This window comes from Physeter macrocephalus, chromosome 15, assembly GCF_002837175.3.
Source record: "Physeter macrocephalus isolate SW-GA chromosome 15, ASM283717v5, whole genome shotgun sequence".
In the NCBI taxonomy this organism is placed as follows: domain Eukaryota; kingdom Metazoa; phylum Chordata; class Mammalia; order Artiodactyla; family Physeteridae; genus Physeter; species Physeter macrocephalus.
The window spans coordinates 32,683,612-32,706,635 of NC_041228.1; the positions used below are offsets into that span (position 1 = coordinate 32,683,612).

The 23,024-nt window shown below is 37.0% G+C and overlaps 1 protein-coding gene across 39 annotated transcripts in view; it reads right to left on the reverse strand.

Moving 5' to 3' along the window:
- The window catches only part of RIMS2 (regulating synaptic membrane exocytosis 2), a 566,717-nt gene that overhangs the window by 17,441 nt on the left and 526,252 nt on the right, over window positions 1-23,024 (reverse strand). The window contains exon 1 of one of the 39 annotated variants that reach the window (XM_007106225.3): window positions 9,611-10,062. The exons of 37 other annotated variants lie outside the window; for them this stretch is intronic. In XM_007106225.3, coding sequence (XP_007106287.1) covers window positions 9,611-9,752 — 142 coding nt within the window. In that variant the 5' untranslated portion in view covers window positions 9,753-10,062. Of the gene's footprint in view, window positions 1-9,610; window positions 10,063-23,024 lie in introns of those variants that run through there. One more of the 39 variants, XM_007106224.4, reaches the window with a different exon arrangement.

Below are 23,024 nucleotides of genomic sequence, written 5' to 3' on the forward strand. Positions count from 1 at the left end.
CCAAATGCCGGTGAGGATGTGGAGCAACATGAACTCTCATTCAGTGCAAAATGGTACAGCCACTCTGGAAAACAATTTGGTGGTTCCTTACAAGAGAAAGAGACTACCCCAGAGAATCAGAACACTCTGCTCCTGTTGTTATTACTTGTTAATATTGTTAATAATTATTAATCCTTATTTTAGCAAGAAATAAAACCAAGCTATGACTCTTTTGCAGTAAGATCATTCTAATATTTTTCCATAAAAGTTGAGGCTTATCATTTTGGTTTTTTTTTTAATAACAAACCACCCCAAACTTAGTGACTTTATTTTTGGCCACACTGCATGGCATGCGGGATCTTAGTTCCCCGACCAGGGATTGAACCTACACCCCCTGCAGTGGAAATGTGGAGTTTTAACCACTGGACCACCAGGGAAGTCCCTTATCTTGGTATTCTTAACACATTTAAATATAAGAAATTATAGCTCTCACTGTACTCTTTTGGGGGTTGTCTTTTTTATGGTACTTTTTTGTTCCTACTACCTGACGTTGCTATTACGGCAAATGAAATTATTTAGAAAATTGTTCCCCCTGCTTTTTGGCTTTTTTTTTTTTTTAACTGACGTCTGTCCTTGGTCGCGCATCAGCCCACTGATATTTGTGCCTGTTTCTCTCTCAAAAATGGACATGAAATATCACGAACCTCTTCTTAACTCTCAAGTTAGCTATTTTGAGGCAGCATTTTTGTGGTGAGAAGAGCATGCCATTTTAGAATCAGATGATATGAGTTCAAGTCTTTATTCGATCATTAGCAAACTCTGGGCAGGTAACTTCCTTTCCAAAGCTCAGAGTTCTTTTGTGCAAACTTGAGGTCAGACTTAGCCTATGTCATAGAATATATGAAATGTAGTGGTATTTAATGAGTAGTGATAAATAAGGACCAGATACTGTAAGCTCTGTGAAAAAGTTTTGAAAACTGTAAAATGCTATACAAATCCTTCTTTGAAAAATGACTGGAATAATGTGAAATTATCCTAAACTTGCAGGAAGAAAACTATATATAAAAAAGTGGGGCCTTGCCATAGAAATGGGGAGAGCCTGCTGGCCAAACTGGATTAAGGGGTTGCTTTCCCACACAAACCCACAGATTTCAGATGATATCAAGGTGGTTGCCACTGAGAACAAAGGAAGTAGGCAGGGCACAGAGGGTGGAAACTAAAAGACCAGAATCTCGAGGCTTAAAATCTTTGTCCAGTGAGGTGTTTGGTTGGAGTCACTCACACTTGAAACTGGCTGGACTCAAACAGCCTCCTGAATTTTTGAAGGATCTGTATAGAAAAAAATAATTACTAGCCCATTTACAAAAGCCTGTTCAGGAATTCCCTGGCTGTCCAGTGGTTAGGACTCCATCCTTTCATTGCTGTGGGCCTGGGTTCGATCCCTGGTTGGGGAGCTGTGCAGCATGGCCAAAAAATAAAAAAAAATAAATATTAAAAAAAAAGCCTGTTCAACCCCTAAGGTAACTCCTACTTTTTTCCTAATCTGCACTAGGAAGAAGTGGGCTATGAAAGCTATGAAACCCCCTCTTCGATGCAAACCTTTGTGGCCATAAAGAATAAAGGACAAAGAAACACTTTCCAGAAAACAGAACCCAGGGTCCCAGATGAGTAAACCAAGAAATATATTCTACTCTCAATCTTTGCCATTCCCTCTAAGTGGGAAAATTCCTGTGGATGACTGATTGCTTTGTGCTTCCTATTCTCTCCTTCAGAAATGAAAATTTTTGTTTTGGTTATCCTGCTGCTACTTTACCATTTAAATTGGATGTACTGGAGGCAGATAATGCGTCTTTAGGTTTACAGGTCACTATAACCTGAAAAGCCACATGTGGATATGAAGGAGAGGACTATACATCACTCAGAGATCCTAGATTTCAATCTGCATGATATATGGATGATATTTTAAGGTTGTCTTTCTGGGGGAGGGATTGACTATGTTCTATATGCAAAATAAAAACGTCCATAGATATTTTGGGTGGCCAAATCTGCAGGAAAAGTTAAAATTAAGAGAGTCATATACTTTACCTTATTGAGCAAAGACCAAATAGCAAGCCAGTATTTTTAAAGACTTAAAAATAGGTAATTAGGCTGAGCTTAACGCTTTTCTCCCCCCACTGGTAATTATATAATTAGATGGATATTTGTTAGGGTTTTTGGCTCACCAGCATTTGAACCCTCTTCCTATGTATGAGAAATAACCCATCCTTTAACTGTAGAAGCTAAAATTGTCAGCTGTCGTTTTTCCAACCTGCCTGGCAATTCCAACATGAGTAAATGGCTGAGGTTCTGCTGATCAGACACCACCGCCCCAAACTTTGAATCTGAAGCTACTGAATTTGGAGATAAAGAGCAAAAAAGCTTAGTTCTACTGATTCACTGGGCTCCTAAAGGGCTTTGGAAGGTAGGGAAGCTAAACTGAATGTAAGAACCAGATTGTGAAAGACTTTGAATGTTAGGCTAAAGGTTTTATTTAGTAGGAGACGGAAATCTACTGAAGTTTTTGGAGAGAGAGTAGTGTGAAGATCAAGATGATGGGGACTTCCCCGGTGGTGCAGTGGTTAAGAATCTGCGTGCCAATGCAGGGGACACAGGTTTGATCCCTGGTCCGGGAAGATCCCACATGCTGTGGAGCAACTAAGCCCGTGTGGTACAACTACAGAGCCTGTGCTCTAGAGCCCACGGGCCACAACTACTGAGCCTGAGTGTTGCAACTCCTGAAGCCCACACGCCTAGATCCCATGTTTCTCAACAAGAGAAGCCACAGCAATAAGAAGCCCACACACTGCAACGAAGAGTAGCCCCCGCTTGCCACTACTGGAGAAAGCCCGCGCACAGCAATGAAGACCCAACACAGCCAAAAATAAATAAATTAATTAATAAATTTTAAAAAATGATACTTTAAAAGTAGAACTGATATTATCATTTTTGTGTTAGCTTTTTCTCCAACTGAAAATGATTTCAAAGATGGACTAATTCAGTCCTAAATTATCAAGGACTAATGATATCAAGGTGATAATGAGAATAGGAAGGAAGAAAAAGAACTGAAAAAAGCTGGGAAGGAAGCATTTCCTTGGCAGAAGGTGCCAACTGGTGGCACACATTTAAGCCACACTTGGTCAATAGGTATGTGGGTTCAATTAATAATGTTTAAATTTTTTCACTTAGGCACTAACATTTTAAAATGTAAAGGCTTTAAGTAAACATTCAGATTTATAGCTTCTCTTAGGGAAAAGAGAAGAATAAATTTGCCAACCCTGGGCTGATATTCAATTTGGCATCAATTAGCTAGAACTGAGTATTCACCATTCCTTTTTGGATGGATAAGCTTTCTCCAGATTTTCAGAGTTCCTGCATTTTCCCTTTTGTATTATATCTGGCCTACTTCACTGATGTATGTTACTTTCCTGGCCCTCGACTTACAGGAATAATAAGAGAACAACTGATTGCTGGAATAGCTAAAATAAATGACCCTTTCATTTTAGTCTCATTAGGCAAAATCTAAACCTTAAGAAATGATACTGCAGGAACTTCCCTGGTGGCGCAGTGGTTAACAATCCGCCTGCCAATGCAGGGGACACGGGTTTGAGCCCTGGTCCGGGAAGATCCCACATGCTGCGGAGCAACTAAGCCCGTGCGCCACAACTACTGAGCCTGCGCTCTAGAGCCCGTGAGCCACAACTACTGAGCTTGCGTGCTGCAACTGCTGAAGCCCGCGTGCCTGGAGCCCGTGCTCCACAATAAGAGAAGCCACCGCAACAAGAAGCCCGCGCACAGCAACAAAGAGTAGCCCCCGCTCACTGCAACTAGAGAAAGCCTGTGCACAGCAACGAAGACCTAACGCAGCCAGAAATAAATAAATAAATTTTTTTAAAAAAGAAATGATACTTTAAAAGTAGAACCTATATTATCATTTTTGTGTTAGCTTTTTCTTCAGGTGATCAAATAGTATTATATATACATGGCATTAGGTAAATCCCCTCCTCTCCAATCAAATACCATTACAATATGAGATAGAACAAATATACAGAATGATCTTTTCTGGTCAATAATAAGGGTTTATGAAGACCAGCAGAGAGCACTTAACCATAGTCCTTGGCAGCAACTGGAAGCTGCCATTACAGCTAGTGAAACTTACTAGTGGGTTTCTTTTATAAGTCATTATACACAAGATGTCTCCATAGGAAAGTCTGTCCCCCTTTCTAGTTTTTTGAATTTAGTGAACCTGCTCAAGGATGATAGCAAATTGGGGTTTAACTTGACTTTTGTATTAAATTTAAATTACTTTAAGGGTATTATTTGGACACTTGGCAGTGAAAGATTCTGAATCTTAGAATAAAAATGTAATATCTGATAAGCATTCTGAGTGGAACTGTTCTTTGATTTATCCTTTTAAATTCCAAATTCTTTTGCTTCATTTATCGACCTAGAATGTAAATCTAATATAAAAATTGTGCTATTGTTGAATATGATGTGGACTCGTATAAGAAATGATTTATTATACATAACCAATCATAATCTAGGAAAAATAATATCCCCTAAGAAAAGACACATATTTGGACTATTATTGTCTATCCATGTCCTGTCCCCAATATTGGCATTGTTGAAAATGTACAAAAACTATGATCACTAAATTTTAGTAAGTCTAGATCACATGTTATAATTTTAAAATAGTATAAATATGATGGCCAGCAGTCAGTAACATTGATATTCAGCTGGAAAAGAATGGTAGAACTATATACTGTAATTCTTTTACTGTTATTATTAATAGACACTTACTGGATACCTACTGTGCTAGACATGATGTCTGTACTTAGGAGGATTATATTTAAGTGTATGGAGAATTTTTTATTCCAGTGGAGCATGGGCAAAGGGTTAAGCTACATTTTAATCAAATGGGACTGCTTATTAAGAATTAAGTGCACAGGGAACTGTGTTCAATATCCTGTGATAAACCATAATGGGAAAGAATATAAAAAAGAATGTATATATGTATAACTGAATTAGTTTGCTGTACAGCAGAAACTAACACAACACTGTAAATCAACTATACTTCAATAAAAAATAAAAATTAAATTAAAAAAGAATTAAGTGTATTATTTACAAAAGGATTAGAATAAGATAACGTAGCCTCTTAAAGAGTGGGGGATAGTTAACTAGGTCTTCCGGTAACAGTCTGTTTAGTTCCTTTTATATTAATTCCTCATAGCTTCACTATCACCTGTAAAGATACTTTCCTCAGTTTTTCTGGTGATTTTTTTTTTTTTTTTGTGGTATGCGGGCCTTCCTCTGTTGTGGCCTCTCCCGTTGCGGAGCACAGGCTCCGGACGCGCAGGCTCAGCGGCCATGGCTCACGGGCCCAGCCGCTCCGCGGCATGTGGGATCCTCCCATACCGGGGCGCGAACCCGGTTCCCCTGCATCGGCAGGCGGACGCGAAACCACTGCGCCACCAGGGAGGCCCTTTCTGGTGATTTTTAAACGATTCTTGTTTCTTAATTTTCCTGTAACTTAATTTTCAAGATAGTGGCATGTAAAAGAAATTAAACAAGTTAATTTATTCAGTTAAATAACCTTAAGATGATAAGATCTCTTCTTCTGTATAATTGCCAAGCCATATTTTAAACAAAGAAGGAAGGCCCATAAAATCAAGCAAATCAAATTCATCATATATTATATGTACATTACTGAACAAGAATCACTAGCCCAGAAACACAAGTCACTTTAAGACAGCTTGAGAAACCAGAACTACAAATATTAGGATATGTGCAATTTCCCTACATTATATGACCATACCATTTGCCCTTGGATCTATGGGTGGGAGGCTTGCTTCTCCTGCTAGGAAGAGTAACCATTTCAATGGTTCCTTCTCTCTTAGAATTATCTGTCATGTTTAAAAATTCTACATACAGTAATATTCTATATTAGGGAGGTGGATTCAATGTTGGGACCAAGTACTTTATATAGTGAAGCTAATACTTATCTCAGAGGGCTCAATGATAAGTAAACATAATTTATAAACAGTTACCGAACATGTAGGTGCTATTATCCTTACTTTTACTTGAAAAAAAATTACCCAGAGATTTGGAGAACAGTTATCTGGAATATATCCCGAGACCAAGAACAAAAAGTAAAGTAAAATAAAAAAGAACTGCAAGCAAACAAAAGAGATGCTACAAAGACCAGTCAACAATCTTAACTTATTTTGCTTATACGAATGTCCCTTTCCTCCTCACTTAAGTCAGCCCCACTGAGATTATAATCTGTGGCCAAGTTGTTTAATTTCTCTAAATCTCAGTTTTCGCATATATAAAATGAAAATGATAATCTCCTTGAAGAATCATCATGAAATCAAAGGTATACGGCACAGAGAAGGTGCTCAATAAATGGTAACTATTATTATTGTACTTGATTTTCAAAACACAGCATATTACAAGAAAATGCAGTATAATAACGAAGAAACAACACACAGAGTAGTTGGGATTTTAAACTTCAGAGCCAGATTATGGGTTTTGATCTCAGCTCCCCGACTTACTGGCCGTGGACTCTGGGCAAATTACTTTCAAAGGTGTGCAGGAGGCAATGAGAGCTATCACTGTTTAACCCTCACTGTCTCAGGGTACCTACCCTTCTCTAACTCCTCAATTAGGTTTTTGTATAATCTCTTATTGCACTCTGTACTTCACCCTCCTAAGCCCTGTCACAGTTTTAATTACATAGTTATTCCTATTAATATCTATCTCCATTAGACTATGAGCTCTAAGAAGGTAGGGAGCATATTCAGCTAATTCAGGGACTAGCATAGCAACTAACCCATCTCAGAGCCTCAATAAATATTTCTGAATTAATGAATGAGTGAAAAGAATATGGTCTCAATAAATTTCTCAGCACTTCTTGTGTAGAATGGTAATGCCTGGATGTGCTGTCCAAGAATAAAATGAGAATATGGAACTGGAAGGCAGAGTACATTTGAGATTAGTTAGCTATTGCACTATATCTGAAAAGATAAAAAAAAAAAAGAGAGAGAGAGAGAGTGTGAGAGTGAGAGAGAGAAGCTGTAAAATGAGATTGACTTACTGAACTGATCAGTTACTCCAGTCAAATCACACTGGTTGGTAGACCCTGCTCTCTTTAGAAAAGCTGTTCTCAACCTGTGTGAAAATCATCTGTTGTGATGTATTTTCTTTATAAATTAGGATGGGTATCACAGTTATGACTATAATAACATAGTCCTGAGTAAACTTATGAGAGTATGTTATCCACATGAACTTTATGTGTCCTGTGTGGGTGTCTCGAGAGAAAATAATTGCAGAGAAGCACGGCTCCAGGCCAGTGATTTCTAACTTTTATAACTCTGCAGGGTATGTTGAAATACCCTCAAAAATCTCAGGACTTTCAAGGGTGGTAGGAGTATAGCAAAATCAAAGAAGAAAGTTAGGATTTCTTCTCTTGGCTGTAAAATGACTACACCCCAGTGGAAAGACCTCTATTTTATGGGGAATGCCTCCTCTTTAGTTACTTACTTTGGCTTCATTTTGTCTTGGCGACTCAAGAAACCATATTATAGGATAGAAATCTGTTCCAATTTCCCATGTGTAGATGTAGGAATTTCCTTTGGGATTAGTCTGTATGAGCCCAGGTTAAGTCAATGTACTTTAAATTTTGAAAAAATTTCATATTTACATAAGTTTTTCTTGTCTCAAAAAGGCTTTTAGGATGGCATTTTGTAAATCCAATTAACTCTAGCTACAACTTAAGAAAGAATGATGATAGTTCAACTGAAGCACAGTCAAGGCTGAAGATTTGGTGTAAAAATTAAAAATTGAGAAATGAGTGTATAATAATGTGTTTTATCTAAATATGTATTTTTAGGCACACCTGGCTTTGAGTTCTAGTTTCACCACTTACTAGGTATGTGACTGTGGCCAAGTATATGCAAATAATAAACGAATATAGCTTGGGTTGAGTGCACAGATTGTGTTGCTGACTGCCTGGGTTCATATGCGAACTATTACCTACTATCTCGGGGACCTTGAGCAAGTTTCTGAATTTCTCTGCCTCAGTTTCCTCCTTTGTTAACTGGAGATAATAAAAGCACTGCCTCATAAGGCTGTTATGGGCCTAAAAGTCTAAGTGCATGTCAGGTTCTTAGAATAGTGCCTGGATAATAGCTGATACTGAAAGTTTTAGCTACAATTATGATCATTCATGTACCCAATTTGATTTTCTAATATCTTGACTTGCTTACATTTCCTGAAATGTTAAACATTTAATAGTAGAAAACGAGCAAACTGTAAATGTACAAACAAGAACAGCAAAAGATAAGTATGAAAATTGAAAGTCACATTTATATAGAGAAGTACCCTACCATTAAACCTGTACTGATCTAGTGCAAACTGATATTGCAACAATAAGCTAGAAGAAACCTGGATAGCTCTAACAAGTGAATTATCTTAAAGAACACTTTTCAGACATATTATTAATCAGCCATCTTCTTCCTCCCTGCCCTCCACTGGGAAAAATAGGGAAAAAAATATTTCTACCTGTTCTCAGAGCAGGTAGTTAGTTTCTTCTAAATCAGGGGTCACTACAGATTTCCTAGTAAGAGATCATTGATTGTCACAGAATAAAAGCAAAATAAATCCTATTCTATACAATGATATATACAATAATAGAGGTAACATGATGATGATATAACCCACCCACTCTGGATATACGTGCGTGCAAAGATGAAGAGTTTGCAACTAGCTTATCAATAAATTAATAAACAGCATTTCAAATATTGGGATGCTATCATTTAGCAGTCAGATCTTACTCTGATTTACCAATTATGTTTTTCGTATTAGTTGTTAAATCTTATAGGAAAGTTCTTCACAAAGAAAACGTATGTTTTGAAAACTTTATGAAGGACTTGAAGTCTCTTGGTGAAAAGTTTGAGTCCCCTTCGCCGTTTTTCTCATTAGCTTAATTATAATGACATCACTCAAACCCCAGAGACAAACAACCAATGGTGAGATTCAAAGTGTTGCGCCTGCCAACGAAGTTCCAAAGGCCCACAGCACAAACCGGCCTCCTTTAGTACTATCAACCTTTGACCTGTCCATCGTATCACCCTTTCCCCTCATTTGGATCTTAAGTGTTCACAGGCTGCGATTCCTGTTTCAAAGTTTTGCTGCTGCTCTTCCCTTTAAGTTCTGATTATTTCTGTCCTCGAAATCAAATGCTAGTACCAAGCCTGCGGGAGTAAACGAAAACAAAAGAGAGTTGGGTGCACCCAACAGGGCCGCCTTGCCTCCCACCAGTCTCCGTCCTCTTCCAACTGCCAAGCACTGTTTAACTCAACTTCATTAGGAAAGCCTCTTCCCAAGGCAGCGCCTGTGGAGCTCCCCAAATAACCAATCAACAGAACTTCTCCTCGGCTCAGCTGGCGTTCTGGGGGTAAACGCTCCACAGTCCCCCAGAGAGGAGGGGGTAGGGACACTGCTACCTGGAGTTCTCCAACCCTGTCAACCCTCCAGCCGCCGACTTTCCGAGACGCGAGATGTACACAGACAGACACACTAACTACAGGCTCACCTCCTTCTTCCTCTTCCAGGGAGTTCATGCAGGGAAAGTAGCCGGCCAGCGCCTCGAAGGAGGCGGAGAGGCTGCTCCGGCTCTGGGAGCGCTGCATGGAGCGCCCCGCGGCGCCGGCGCCCCCCAAGCCCTGCCGGCCCATCTTGGACGAAGACCCGCTTTTCCCGCGGTACAAGATACGAGGCGTCTTGGCGGCTGGGGCGCGGCGACCGCAGCGCTTCGAGGGCCGGGATGCCGCCGCGGGACCCTGGGGTACTGGCCCCTGCCTCCCTGACCCGGTCCGGACCAGACGTGGCCTTCCTGGCCTGCCGGGGCCTCCACTCTTCTGGGGAGGGGTACGAGGTGGGGATCCAGGCGGTGGCGAGCGGGGACGCGGCTGCTCGCTGTGAAAGTCCGAGGTCTCGCCAGGAGGGAGCTGAGGTGCCCGGAGGCTGCGGCTGCGAGTCGGCGTGGCCGCCCTCCCCTCGCAGGGAGATGTTGCTGATGCTGAGGTCCCCGCCAATCAGCAGCCGGACGGGGAGGCGGGCTGGCAGCGCCCGAACGCGCTGCTCAGGTTCGGGGCAACCCTGGGCCCCGAGGAGCTCCTGCTGTTTCCGTTTCTTCCCTTTCCCGGGCGTGATTAACACCGGGGAATGGTCGTTAATTAGACGCAATACGTTAGGCATCGCAGGTGGGAACTATCGCAGGCAAATTTTGGTAGTCACTTTCCTCAGTCTCACTTAAAATTTGTTAACGTTCCTCAGGCATAGATAGGAAATACTGAAATTTTCTCCAAATCATAAAACAAAGGCTCCCCAATTTTTAACAGGTCCCATGAAAGCCTAGAATTAAAGCTTTCTCGTTTACCTTCTTTCTTAAAAAGATTGAAAAGTCAACGGAAGGTAAAAAAGCTTAAAAAAATATCAAGAGCCTGAAAAAGAACCAACACTAAAAAAGTACTGTGATGTTTATCAATTTTGCTTTAATTTTGGGAATTTTTAATGCTTTTTTTCCCCTCCAAATTAGATAATCTGCTACCTATTGTTGCTAAGAATGACAATGAACACTGTAAGGCTTTAGCATCTAAATAACAGGTAACATCCTCTTAACATAAATTTGGAAGCAACACAGACATACCAGAAACAAAACAGTTTATAAGTGAAATAACGTCACATTCTGCAAACTGCAAATCTCTATCCCAGAACATAAGGCAACCGTAATTCCATTTTAGCATAAGTTAGAAGACTGTCCTACTTTTTGTAACTTTAGACAAGTCACTAGACCTCTCAATTTCCCTATCTAGGCAGGTGGGAAGGCAGGGCACAATGATGCCAGTCCTAACCATGTCATAGCTTGATTGTTGGCTGTGTGTTTTAGGGGATTTCAAAAGTGTTTTGTAAAATGTAAATTATACAATCTAAAATGGTTCTTTCATACAATAAATATTTCCTGAGTACTATATATGAACAAGTTCTTTGCTTGATGTACTGGGAAATACAAAAATTCATTCAATTAATAGTAATTGAGCTCCCAGTGTATGTCAGGTACCTTTGTAAACACCTAGGACATATAGTGATCGAAGCAGATAAAAATCTCTGCTCTCATGGAACTTATATGCTGGTAGGGGGAGAAAGACACAGTAAATCAGTAAATTATATAGTGTTAAAAGGGAGATAAATGAAAATGGCAAAAAATAAAGTTAAGGGGTATGCGACAGTCTGCAATTTAAAAAAGAGCTGTCAGGGTACGTATCATTGACAAGGCAACATCTGAATAGATGTATGAAGAAGTTGAGGAAGTAAGCCATTTGGATATGTGAGGAAGAGAGTTAGTTTGAGGCAAAGAGAGCCTGCAGTGCAAAGGCCCTAAGATATGATGTCCTGGTGTCCATGGAACAGCAAAGAGGCCAGGGTAGCTGGAGTGGAGTGAGTAGGAAGGAAAGGAGGTCAGAGAGATAAGAAGCAGAGAAGGGGACAGATCACACAGGGCCTTCTAGGTATGTTAACAGCTTTGGCCATAGCACATCACAATTTAGAAAGTGCAAAACAATGCACTCAAGTAATAATCCTCCCAAATCTTTCTAAAACTTAGGAAACTTTCAAATAAGAGTGCTCTTACATAATAACAACTTTTGGTTGCTTAGACTTAGGATCATCCAGGTTTCTTGCTTCTGTTTTTCTAATAGGCTTTTGTCGTTTCTCATTAATATTCCTACAACTCTCTCTTAGTTCAATTTCCTACTCATTATTCACCTTCCTAAAATACCAGCATTTCAATAGACACTGATAAAACCAGGAACTCTATGAGTATTTTTTCATACCATATTGCTTTTATTCAGAGAATAGAAATGTTTTTATTAAATGAAACTTTCATTATAAGAATAAAGAGAATCATAGAATTTTGGAAACTGAAAGGACTATTGTAAGTCATCTAATGTATTTTTTATAACTGTGGGTCACAAATTTTTAGTGAGTCACGAAAATAACTTATCATTAGAATGATCAGCATTCTAAAAAATAAAATGAAATAAAATATTAGAGTGTAGCCCATGTAGTTATTGTATCAATTGCAGTATTGTTTCATGAATATGTATGCACCCCTGTGTGTTTGTGTGTGTTCACATGTGTGTACTAAGTTGTGATCAAGAGAAACGTTTCAAGGAAGAGGGACTAAGTAGGAAAATCCTAGGAAAATAAATTGGCCAAGGGTGGAAAAGTTTTATCTTGGCACCCAGGGACATCATAATGATAGTTGAAAGTCACTTAGGAAGGGAATTATCTTGGGTTTCTACTAGTGACTGCATGGGGATAGGGAATCTAAGAACTCAATCAGTGGTCACACTCAAGTTGCTTGGGCCCTGCCTTCTCTATGTTAATAACCTGACTTTATGCACCAAGAAGAGGTTAGTCTGGAATAGCCCAGATGCATCTGTTTCTTCATGAGCATCACTTCTCTCTTGCAGTCTCAGAACAAAGTTGTCCTGGGAAGCTTTTTGATATTTTTTCCTATAGTTGGAATTTGAGAGATATAGATAAGTGATAAAAGAATGAAACAGGAAGTACTAAAGAAGAAAGAAGAAAATCACCTTATTTCAGGGAAAAAAGCTTCAAAGAAAAAGAAGACTATTGGCACACAGGTATCCGAGAGACAAACCACAATAATGGCCAAGAGACTTCTAGTCTTGAATGATAACTTGTGGAATATACTGAACTTACTGAGAAAACTTACAATTCCACTTTTTTTTTGTCCTATGCTCAACTGTTTTCCTATATAATAAATATTATATAAATAATATTTCTGGTTTACATATATTTTAAAAGTTGATTTACTATTCCTTATCCCATATATGAACTACCAACCCTAAAGGAATTTTTAAATTTATATAAAAAAGAAACTACTGATAAAAGATAGGAAATGTCATTTCCTCCATACCAGAAAGAACATTCAAATGGCTTTGGATGTAGTTTTCAAATGATGGGCCACTATATAGTTCCATTATATAAAACTAAGTGTAATTCCAGAACAATTATAGTCTAGTATTCAAATTATTTATAATATATTTATAACTTTCTTACTCATCCAAAATAATCAGAGAAAAAGTGACTCACAAATATACATATTAATTGCTTTCTAAATGCAAATTCTGGCCTTGAAAAAAGATTCCACTACTGTATAAGAAAATTATATTTTTGAAGAAAAGATATATAGATTGATATAACTTGCATAAAAAATCATAGCATTCTATTCGATGAATATGAAACATATCACACCAATTACGCCACTTAATTCATACATCAATCCTGAGAGTGTCATCATTATTTCTTCTTTACAGATGAGCTAATAAAGACTCAATAATATTAAATGACTTGTTTAATTAGAAAGTGGCAGAGCCACTGATTTTCTGATTTCAGGTTCAGTGCCCTATACACTGTATCACAGGTGTCTCATACCATATACATAAGCACAGATGAAACACATACAAAACATAGATGATAGATATAATATGAACTATGCAGTAAATTATTTGGTTCAAAATAAAATAAATATTGAAAAAATATATTTAAAAGCCATAATGTTTATTCTAACTATATACCAATGTTAAATCCATATTTGCCCTTTTAATCAAAACATATTAATATTACATAGCCATATATGTATTTCAGTTCATCAATTCTTAACAGGGCTAGAAAGTTACATGTCATTTATGTATCAGTTTTTATAATAGTTTCCTCGCCAAAATAAATCACCAAAATTTTGAAGTATGTTAAATTAGTTTATTCTTGAAATAGAGGCTTGGTAACTGATGTGAATGCATAAAAAGGTTATTTTGTGAAGTAGTTACGTAGTGTCTAGACCATGGATTAGTTCAGCTGGGAAATACTCATGCCTTTGGCAGCCTTGCCCTTTTCTATGCTAGAAATGATGTAGGTGATGATGATGAGAATGCAAAATACTACTAATAAAGAGAAGGAAAGACAAAGTAAGTCCTTTGGGGAAGTATTGGAACAAACAAGTAATAAGACCTAGAAGTGGATATGCTAAAAAGAGATAGAAAAAGGACTCTTATTGCTACTCCGTCGTCACTATTTAGAGTATCCAGTCAACCCAGAAATGGCTGGTTGCTAAAAGAGATAGGAATTGCTCAGGATAGGCTATAAAGCCACACTGCAGACTGGATTAACCTCTTTCTTCTTGATACACATTTGCTCTTGATAATATAGGAATTCATCTCTACCTCAGTCTTCACAATTGATGTCAATTACCTTTGCCACTTTGGACTATTCCGCTCTACAGCAAATAATTCTATACTAAATAGAAATATCTGTGGATATATTTTGGTTTGTTTTATTCAAAACCAACTCTCAAAATACTTGCAAACAATGGGACCAACAAGGGATTAATCTCCAAAATATACAAATAGCTCATGCAGTTCAATATCAAAAAACCAAACAACGCAATCAAAAAATGGGCAGAAGATCTAAATAGACACTTCTCTAAAGAAGACATACAGATGGCCAAAAAGCACATGAAAAGATGATCAACATTGCTAAGTATTAGAGAAATGCAAATCAAAACTACAGTGAGGTATCACTACCTCACACCAGTCAGAATGGCCATCGTCAAAAAGTCTACAAGTAATAAATGCTGGAGAGGGTGTGGAGAAAGGGAACCCTCCAACACTGTTGGTGGGAATGTAAATTGGTGCAGCCACTATGGAGAACAGTCTGGAGGTTCCTTAAAAAACTAAAAATAGAGCTACCATATGACCCAGCAATCCCACTCCTGGGCATATATTTGGAGAAAACCATAATTCGAAAAGATATATGCAACCCAATGTTCACTGCAGCACTATTTACAACAGCCAAGACATGGGAGCCACCTAAATGTCCATCGACAGAGGAATGGATAGATATGGTACATATACACAGTGGAATATTACTCAGCCATAAAAAAGAATGAAATAATGCCATTTGCAGCAGCATGGATGGACCTAGAGATTATCATACTAAGTGAAGTAAGTCAGACAGAGAAAGACAAATATCATATGATATCAGTTATATGTGGAGTCTAAAAAGTGATACAAATGAACTTATTTACAAAACAGAAACAGACTCATGGACTTAGAAGACAAATTCAGTGTTACCAAAGGGGAAAGGTGGGGGGAGGCATAAATTAGGAGGTTAGGATTAACATATACATACTATTATATAAAATAGATGGTCAACAAGAGCTACTGTATAGCTCAGCGAACTCTACTCAATACTCTGAAATAACCTATATGGGACAAGAATTTGAAAAGAATAGATATATGTATAGGTATAACTGAATCACTTTGCTGTACACCTGAAACTAACACAACATTATAAATCAACTAGGCTCCAATATAAAATAAAAATTAAATAAGAAAACCCAACTCTCAGAGTCCATATATATACACACAGAGTCCTTTAGGACAGTGATCATGGCAAGGATGGTTTCCAAGTTTGAGAAACTTCCAGCTCCAATATTCTCTTCCACTATTCCAGCCAGTGCTCTGGCTTTGTGATAAATTTACACAGTCATGGTAACATTCTCAAACATTTGAGAGAAAAGAAGGAACATTTCTTCTATTATAAATGCCTTGGTATTCTAGATGAACATCACCTAGCAACTTCTCATATCGTTATGAGATCAATAGCATCACAATTTTGTGAGTGTAAACATTCTGCCCAAATACACAGCAAGGTTTAAAAATTAGATATATATTTCAGGTGCCAATGCCAGTAACTATACAATATTTATAAAAAGTGTGTTCATTTAAACTGCTTTATTCATTCATTATTAATTTATTCATTCACTATTCATTTACTCATTACTCATTAATTCCTTACACCACAGTGTGATGAGAATAATATTAGCTATGCATGGAAAATAGAGGGATTCTCTTAATTACAATTAAGTCTAATTCCTACTTGTCACTGTTCCTTCTTTTTTTTTACTGGCTAAAGCTTCATGTATTCACTTCAACATACATAGCATAAAAGACTTCTGATTACCATTTAGTTTAACTGAATCATATGTTTGTTGTATATAAATGGTTATACACTGTTTAAACTGCTTGATACCATGCTGATATAAAAATAGAAAACAACATTTTTCACAGAAATTTGGCTTAATTTTCCAGTTGACTTTTAAATTGCAGGCACCTTAATTATTTTTCATTATATATCAAGGCATAAAATTTATAACAAAGTTATTTAAAGTTGTTAAAAATCAAAGGCAGTAAAAAAGAATGAGGGTTCTCTCAAAGCATTAAAAATTGCAGGATTTTAAATAGTATATTGCAAAAATAAAAAGCCCAGGAAAAACATTCATGGTATACAGATCCAGGTCAAACATCACCTAGATTGGGCATAAGTGAATTGCTGCCTGAAGGAAGTTCTATTCAGAGCTCAGTACCTTTGGTAAACAGTTAAGATTGTGTGCAAAGTGGCCGACTTAGGAACCAAACTAAGCAACTCCTTATCAGCTGACACCCACTTAAGGTACTCTGTGTTAAAGATGCCTTTAAAGTAACAGTTCATCTGTCGTGTTGATATGAAACTTCATAATAGGAAACAGCAATACAGATTAAACATGTTTCCCTCCTAAAATTCAATTCAAAATGGTTCCATCTAATATGCTTTATTATACTCCCACAATAAGATGAGAAGCTCAGGTCTAAGAAGACAGAGGTTTATTTCCCAGAGAAAACAGTCTCAGTAAGAGGTAAATTTGTGGTGTCATACAAAAAATCTCTAAGAAACGTAAGTAATTATAAAAAGGCAAATCAGTATGTGTTCTAGTTATGGGGATATTCTGTAATGCTTCTCCCTGACCACTGCTTTATGACTTGGATTCTTCTGCTTGGCAACTTCTTCTGCAACTCAGCCTAACAGAATAGTGTTTCAAATCCCAAGCTCCTTTCCCATACTTGACACCAAACTGGGAAAAGACATTTAGGGAGGAGCTGGAAGTCTCGATTCACAGCCTAAAAAATAACTAAAAATGCAACTGTATATATCTATATCTATCTATCTATATATATATATACTTAAATTTGGCCACACCATTCAAAAAGCTTTTCCAGAAATGTTTATTTGTAATGTAGCCACCATTTATCAGCATTTGGACAGAGAAAAACTGTGGTATAGAATTTCTGAGTTCCTTTATTTTCTGTTCTGTTACTTATTTTTTTGTGATTATCTGGCATTTGATCTAACATCTAGAAGAAGGTCACTGCTTCACAACTCACTGTTACAAACTATTAATTTCATTTCAAATAATAGTGTATTTCACACTATGAAGGCAGCGTATTAGGGGTTCTCTGGGTGAGGCAAAAATACAAACTTTATATCTTAATAAATCTTGTATTGCAACTGAATAAACACTGAAAGACACTTTTCAAGGACAGTGATCTTAAAAAATGTAATTGTTACATATTTTATCACAATTCAAGGTGACTGCAATTTTAAACCAAAATAACATTTTTGGTTCTGTTTCTAATTTCATTTATTAAAATGATTCACTTTTATTCTCAACTTCAGATTATAGGCTAAGATCAGCTGACAAAGGGTACGTTTTCTGGTTTCTACAGCCACTTAGAAGGTGCCTGTCAGAGAGCCCTAGAGTTTGGGAGTCAATGAGAAGTCATAGTGTGAGTGAACAAGCCCCTTGTCAACCTTGTAAGACACAGTTTGCCCCCATCCTTGCAGAACTAGAGCTCCACTCACCTCCTTACTCTTAGATCTGAGTCTCACCTCCACCCACAGTCTTATCCCAACTTTACTCTCAACCTCGTTCATTATTACTCGGATCCCGTGATTACCCCGGATTTACCAAACCACCATGTCTCCTTTGCTTACACCACTCTGTGGATGCACTTTTGACATAGATGAGGGGATGGAAATGTCCCCCTATAACTGAAGTTCCTCTTTGTGTTCACACATTACAGTACTCCTTTTAATACAAGTTTTTGTAAGAAAGATCATAGTTTTTTTCCATAGTGGAGTCCATTAAGAAAAATGTAAAACAGCACTGGAGACTAAATAACTCTATGAGAATCTATTATCAATGTGTATTTCTCACTATAATGGTCACAATAACTCTAAGAAAAATTCTCCAAATTATATTTTCTATAATGTTCTGTGTGCATGCCGGTTTAAAAAAAATACCACCGAAGAAACAATTATTGATTGTGTCAACAATATTATAAGAAACTCTATAAAAACTTTTCCTGTAAATTTCTTATCTGTACTGGCCTCCATTCATTGTTTGTCGTCCATTTGTGGACCACTGCTTAGAATTTTAATGTTTCACGTTAAACACCTATTAGAATTCATTCTTTCAGAGTCATTCTAGAGGGAGCAAGCCCTTACATACTCCTCGAGCTTACTAACATCTTCTACTACAATTGAAAATAATTTATTCCAATTTTAAGGGACAGTCCAAGAAACATAAAACAATTACTTTGGTCTACTGAAAACTCCATATACAGTTCTAAATGCTCAGCTTCTGACATTTATTTCCCGTGGTTTAGTTTTTCCCATGTTTTTAGACATTATGTCAGTCTAATGCATAATACTTTTGTTTTATACAATGACTTTCTCTCAAGTATTTTTTCAAAACCTATACATTCATGTCTAAAACATCTCTATGTAACCTGTCAGTGCTAGTCCCCATTTCTTATGTGCTAAAGTATAAGGAAGATAAAAGGTTACACATCCATTAGTGATAGGATCTGATGAAGCCTAGACAGTTAAACTATGGGTTTAAACCTTTTTTACATTCCTGCACATTGAAAAATTGTTCACAAAAAATATATGTAAAGGGTCAATGAATATATTCCTATCAAAAGGTAATCTACTGAAAGTGTTTAACAAAGACAACTGATTGTTAGCCTAGTAGAACTAACTGACCATTCAAACATTTGTTATTGAACAATATTAAATAAATATTTACTGAATGCCACCATGTCCATGCACAGTGCTAAGCAGTAGAAGTAGTAAACTGTATCATTTACTAATTAACTGACCATGGATTAAATCTATTACTTTTACTCATTTATTATTATTTCAACTGATAAATATAGAAAAGCTAAGGAAACAGATCAAGTAATGCTATGTAATTAAAAATAGAGATAATGATGCACTAGCATGTATTTGGAACATGTGTATGCAGCTCAAAAGCATTTCAAATATGAGCACCAAAGCAAAACAAAGACAGCTTAAGTATTCCTGTTTTGATTATAATGCCACACTTTCAAGATCATGAGATATTAATTTTAAAAATTATAGGACTAACATTTCTAAAATACAAGTTTGGAAAAGCACAGTATTCAACAGGAAAATAGAACTAAAGGGGAAATCTGAAGATAAATTACTTTGGTTATTACACACACACTCAGAGAGGCATTAAATTGTAGAGGCACAAAATGACTCAGAAAGAATAAACCAACAAAAATATAATAAACTGAATGTAAATCTGCTCTTTAGAAGGTCCAAAATGACCACTATGTTGTCACGTCCAATGGGACTTTCAAGTCCTCATCTTACTGGCTCCCTGAGCAGCATTCTACAGAGTTGACCACTCTCTGGTCTGAAAGCATTATCTTCTCTTGACTTCCATTGGATCACATTCTTAAGAGTTTTTCTCCCATTTCTCTGGCATCTCTTCATCAACCCTAGTGGCTGACTTCATCTCTTCTATCAAATTTCTACCTTTAACATCTTTAACACAACCTGGACCACCTTCTCTCATTATACTTTCCCCCATATGATCAGTTCCATTTCCAGTTTTAATAACCATTTGTATTCACTCAAATTTATTATTGAGTGCAGACCTCTCATTTGAGTTTCAGAGCTGATAACCATCTATTTGACGTCACCACCAGAATATCTCACAGACCTCTCAAACTACACTTTTGATTTCTTTCCCGCAGAAATCTACTTCTTTTCTTATCTTCTCTCTTAATAAATGACATCATCAGCCAAATGGTTGCTCAAACCAGAAATCTGAACAACCTCTTTTATTCCTTATTTTCCCATACTGTATGCCTCTCTCATCCAATCATCATCAGAGTCTATTGATTCTACTTCTAAAATAGATCTCATATCTATCCATTTCTCTAAACCTATTCCAAGCCACTTTCACTCTTACCCTCAAGATATTATTCATAAAGCAGCCAGAATTATCTTTTAAAAATATATATGGGATCATGTTACTACCCTTCTATCACTGCAATTACATAAAACACAAACACACAGCATGACCTCCCTCTAGGATTATATTTACTTCTTCATATTAAATGGTTTTCCTTATTACCCATTAAGACTTCCGTGTGGTGTCCAGTTTCTGTTATTTACTCTAAAAATCACTATATTTCTCCATTGTGTTTTTTCTTGTTTTGCCATAGTGATATCCACTCCAGAAAGTATTCTGCAATTTTAAATAGACCCTTTCCTCCTTGCTTCTCATATTTCAGTTTAAAGAGAACTATGTAAAGGTTAGTCAATTCCTACCAAACATGTTTTCCCAGGTCTCATGAAAGGTACTGTATCTCTGGCCAGGAATTCTTCATAGCTGTATCTCAACTTGGAGATTATTTAACACAACAATCACTCGCTGGAAGAGGACTTTAAAACTTAACACCTGCTTCCCTGAAGAAGCTGTGACTCATTTATGCAGTGAGCTGCTATTACTGATGAGAAAGTATCGCATTCTTACGACGAAAAACAGTGGTGGTAGGCTCAGAACCTCAGGACCATGATACAGGCTGTCAAATATTGTATATTATTATTAGTTAACATTTCACAATTTAATAATATTATTATATTATTTGATCCCATCTACATAACTATTTGTATGACCTTGGGCAATTACTTAAACACTCTGTGCCTCAGTTTTCTCATCTGTAAATGGGACATAATAATAGTAATGATCTTGTAGGTTGTTGTGAGAATGATCTCATTTAACAGTGAGCGTGAAGCTCAGAAATTCCAAGTCATCAGCTCCATATTTCTCCTCTTCCAATTAAGACTTCTACTCTCGATACACTGCTACCTTCAGACCGGTTTTAAGATTAACATGAACTAGTGAAATGGATTCATCTTTCAGACATATTTTCATTTTCAAACAATATCCTTAACTAATTGGTGAAATTTCAGGCAGAGCTAAGTGATTTTTAAAAATACCTAGGCAAATTTAGGGAAGAACTGGTACATTTTCTCACATATAAACAAGGCTCTCCTGAGATTTTTCTCTGAGCTCAGTTCTCCTGAGTACCAGCTCTGTTACAGCTTTTCTCTGTCCTCTAAAAATGAACAAAGGCCAAATAATTTCTTTGAAAAATCAGGTGTTCTAGAGGTGTTCTACAGGCGGAGGTTGAGGGGTTGGGGCCCACTTTTAAGACAGGCATTTGTATGTTAAAGAATTATCTGTGCATATATTTTAACATATTCAAATTTCATTAATACTATATAAGAAATTTAACACCAGCCTCTGTGAAACACTCCTTTGAGGCAGCGGGAGAACACCACACACAAATATTACACATTAACCTAACAGCATTTCGTTGGACAAGACAGGTTCTTGATTAAACCAAGCCTGACAAAGCAGCCATCTCAAGGTGATTCATTCCACTTTCAGGGCGTATGTTTATCACGTAGTTTGCATTACTTCATGACTATGATGTGAACATCACAAAGATTATTAAAGTGTCACATGTATTTACAGAAGTTCAGAATTTCCCCCTAACATTGTATACATACATAAACAGGTCCACAATGTGGAATACTGTACAGTACATTTACTTATATTTTAATGTAAGTCCATATGTGAATAACTGCTCACAGATTTGATTTTATTCAAGTGGCCAGATGGATTCAGGATGAATTTATGTCCCCAAATGATTCTGCTATGTTTTATCTAGCATTTTCATGTGGGTGGAGTAGAAGGTGGAGGGTCTTGCTGCATCGACTACTCCTGCCACATTGACTGTGGGACAACTTTGAAGACGTGGCAAGTGTCAATTTAAAATATTCAAACGATTGGTTTTGCCTCTTCCCTTACTCAGTGAGAAGTAGCTATAGCCATTCTCTACATAAATCACCAAAGCAAAAAGGCAAAGTTTGAACTGAATGCTTCAGAAGTAGTTCCTAGTGGATGAATTCTTTCAATCATTTCATTTAGTGTAATTTTTAAAATTATAGCTTCTAGTTGCATGAAAAATAACTTTTAAAACTTGTGTAGAAAATTCAATTGGTTTTATATGGTCCTAAGTTGCTCTCTTAACTTAGAGCCCATCTGATAATTTATTTTATTAATATTATTTTTGACCACGCCTTGTGGCATGGTATCTTAGATCCCGGACCAGGGATTGAACCCGTGCCCCCTGCATTGGAAGTGCAGAGTCTTAACCACTGGACTGCCAGGGAAGTGCTGAGCCCACCTGATCATTTAAATAGGTTTCTGCATTTGGGTCATAATATATTTATGAGACATGATAACAGTTTAAGAAATTTACTATTTAAAAAAACCCTCTCACACATCTTTTCTTATATAATTCTTTTTTGGATATAATAATAGACATACATTACATAATGAAATTTTGTGGTATTAAAAATTGTATGTAACTTTCTATTCTCAAAATTAATTTGTTTCTGGTAAAAGAACTGGATAATTATATTGTGTGTTACTACCACAAATTTTTTGTAGTTTCTAGGCCTGATAAATCGTTTTGTATTTGGGGGATTGGAAAGAATGACAATAACTTTAAGATCTGAAAATGTCTTGAGAATGTACTGGTATAATTTCTGTCTATAAGTACAACTTTACATGAAGTCAATCAATTATACTTCTCTTCTAAATATTTGGAAAGATGCTTCCTAACCTCCTGTACTTCCAGGGTCATGGAAGT